The sequence below is a fragment of the Fragaria vesca genome, linkage group LG6 (genome assembly GCF_000184155.1).
Source record: "Fragaria vesca subsp. vesca linkage group LG6, FraVesHawaii_1.0, whole genome shotgun sequence".
NCBI classification, from domain to species: Eukaryota; Viridiplantae; Streptophyta; class Magnoliopsida; order Rosales; family Rosaceae; genus Fragaria; species Fragaria vesca.
In genome coordinates this window covers 34,684,531-34,687,132 of record NC_020496.1, presented here as the reverse complement: position 1 = coordinate 34,687,132, position 2,602 = coordinate 34,684,531, and the positions used below count along the sequence as shown (strand labels likewise).

The following is a 2,602-nucleotide window of genomic DNA, read 5'->3' as shown; positions in this document are numbered from 1 at the left end:
GGAATCTGTTCGTCTTTTCTGGTTTATTATAGCACAGGGATAATGTTGATTAGGCCACAACATTCCATTCAAGTGATTGATCTAAAGCAGCTAGATTGAGTGGTTGGGAGGGTGATGTGTTTCTGAGTTGGAACTTGGATGGGGCGGTGGTGATGATTGGTCGGTTTGCATGCTCAGCTCGCCCATTTTTCACCATCCTCTCACAATTTTCCTGCGAGCTTTTGACCTGTCAAACATTTCGGCGCCGGAGTCCGGCAACGATCTAGGGGCACGTGTCACTCAAATAGTGGTTCTGAAATCCTCACTCCAGATCAATATTCTCGTGTTTCATTTTTTGGTGTAGAAACTACTAGAGCATAAATTAGACAAGGTGGGTCATTGAAAGAGAAAGGGCAACGAAAATTTGTGACCTAGAAGCCATGGACGGCTAAGTGCAAAAGTTTAATATTCCCACGCCACTTTCACTCGATCTCACTCCAAAAGCGCCCCATATAAACTCATCAACTCTCTACTCTATCTCAGTTTCTCATCACCAACACTAGCTACCAGTCTCTTTCTAAGCACACAAAACACTCACTTGTGTCTCTCTTCGATCATCTCTCTAGTTCTGCTTCAGCTAGCTTGTAGCCATGGCCAAGGACATTGAAGTAGGTGGTTTTGCTGCCAAGGACTACCACGACCCACCCCCAACACCATTGATCGATCCGGAGGAGTTTGGAAAATGGTCTTTTTACAGAGCCATCATTGCCGAGTTCATCGCTACGCTTTTGTTCTTGTACATCACTGTGCTCACTGTGATTGGATACAAGAGCCAGAGTGACACTCTCAAAGGTGGAGACCAATGTGGTGGTGTTGGCATTCTTGGCATTGCTTGGGCCTTTGGTGGCATGATCTTTGTCCTTGTTTACTGCACTGCCGGAATCTCTGGTGAGACATTACCCTTAATTTTCTCTGAACCTAGTAAGGCCAAAATGAAAAATCCATTTATCAAGGTTTTAACCAACTTGTGTATGCAGGAGGGCACATAAACCCTGCTGTGACATTTGGGCTGTTTTTGGCTAGGAAGGTGTCACTGCCCAGAGCTGTAATGTATATTGTGGCTCAGTCTTTGGGAGCAATATGTGGGTGTGCGCTTGTCAAATCGTTCCAGAGTGCTTTGTACACCAACTATGGTGGTGGAGCTAATGGGCTAGCTGATGGGTACAACAAAGGCACCGGTTTGGCTGCTGAGATTATTGGTACATTTGTTCTTGTCTACACTGTCTTCTCTGCCACTGACCCCAAGAGGAATGCCAGGGACTCCCATGTCCCAGTAAGTATCTTAACTACTTCAATTAATCTATAATCACATGAAAGATACATTTATTTTAGTTGCTCAATCTGTGTTTGTGTTTGATTAATGAAAGGTATTGGCACCACTACCAATTGGGTTTGCTGTCTTTATGGTTCACCTTGCCACAATCCCAATCACTGGTACCGGGATCAACCCCGCAAGAAGTTTAGGAGCGGCAGTGATTTACAACAATGAGAAGGCTTGGGATGACCATGTATGTTCTTTTGTCGATCTTAGTCATCTTACCACTCTTAATCATTTTCTCTTGCAAAGAAACTTAAGGTTTTTCGACTTGAGTGTTATATACTGATCAATTTGAAATTTTTTCCTCTTTTAATGATTGTTTCAGTGGATCTTCTGGGTTGGACCCTTCATTGGTGCAGCCATTGCGGCCATGTATCACCAATACATACTGAGGGCAGGAGCAGTTAAGGCTTTGGGTTCTTTCAGAAGCTCTTCCAACATATAAATTCATCGGAGAGGATTTTAATGCGTATTCTAAATGGTTTGGGAGACTTTAGAAGTTGGAATTTGGAACCATATCAAGGCACTCGTTTTAAACTTGCTTTGATTCATTCTGCTCTGTATTCCTCTGTTTAATTTAACCATTTCAGTTTCGCTGCCGAGAGCCGGAGAATGTATGATATGTGCTAGTCTGTTGTACTTTTTTTTTTTTTAGTTCAACAGGAGACAGGAGAGCAGAGTGTTTTCCCACCTCGAATTTATTAATAAAAAAGAAAGATTACAAACAAGTTTGATGACACTAAAGCCAGTACCCTAAAACACCAAACAAGAGACATCAAACTACACTATAAAACAAGTCAATGAAAATGAAAGTTTGAGAGACCGAACTTATCTCGTTGATACATGCCCCGAAAGTTTGCTAGTCTGTTGTACTTCTGTCATTGTTGATTTGTCTTGATGTTCTGTTCTTTTTTACTCGGACACAATCACACAGAAAGTTTTAAAAAAACCAATTAGCAATGGATGAAAATGTCTAAACCAATTGATGAAATTTGTTTGTTTGTTTAGTTTTTTTTTGTTCATCTTCATGAGAAGGGTAAAATTATATTAAAAAAGATATCACGAAATAGAGGTGTGCATTAAGGAATTTGGTATGTAAAAACATGTCTCTTCTCCTTTTTGGTAAAATTTTGTTTTTAGAGATGTAAAATATATTCATACTGAATTGAAATATTACATATGCAACTAAACTTTCATGTTCTATATTAGAAAACGAACTGATTTGCTTTGGATACAAATTTCGTT

At 40.3% G+C, this 2,602-nt stretch overlaps 1 protein-coding gene across 1 annotated transcript; it reads left to right on the top strand.

Moving 5' to 3' along the window:
- Positions 1-495: 495 nt before the first annotated feature.
- LOC101311399 (aquaporin PIP2-1-like) lies at positions 496-2,083 on the top strand. Its single transcript, XM_004304380.1, has 4 exons — positions 496-927; positions 1,017-1,312; positions 1,407-1,547; positions 1,683-2,083. Exons 1-4 carry the CDS (start codon positions 630-632, stop codon positions 1,800-1,802), a joined length of 855 nt encoding a protein of 284 aa, XP_004304428.1. The 5' UTR covers positions 496-629; the 3' UTR covers positions 1,803-2,083.
- Positions 2,084-2,602: the final 519 nt, after the last annotated feature.

Bases quoted from the DNA above. Each gene is read 5' to 3' on its own strand.
- LOC101311399 (XM_004304380.1), top strand. From the start codon at position 630: ATGGCCAAGGACATTGAAGTAGGTGGTTTTGCTGCCAAGGACTACCAC. The intron at 928-1,016 runs GTGAGACATTAC...TTGTGTATGCAG, and splicing joins CTGCACTGCCGGAATCTCTG to GAGGGCACATAAACCCTGCT. The intron at 1,313-1,406 runs GTAAGTATCTTA...GATTAATGAAAG, and splicing joins CCAGGGACTCCCATGTCCCA to GTATTGGCACCACTACCAAT.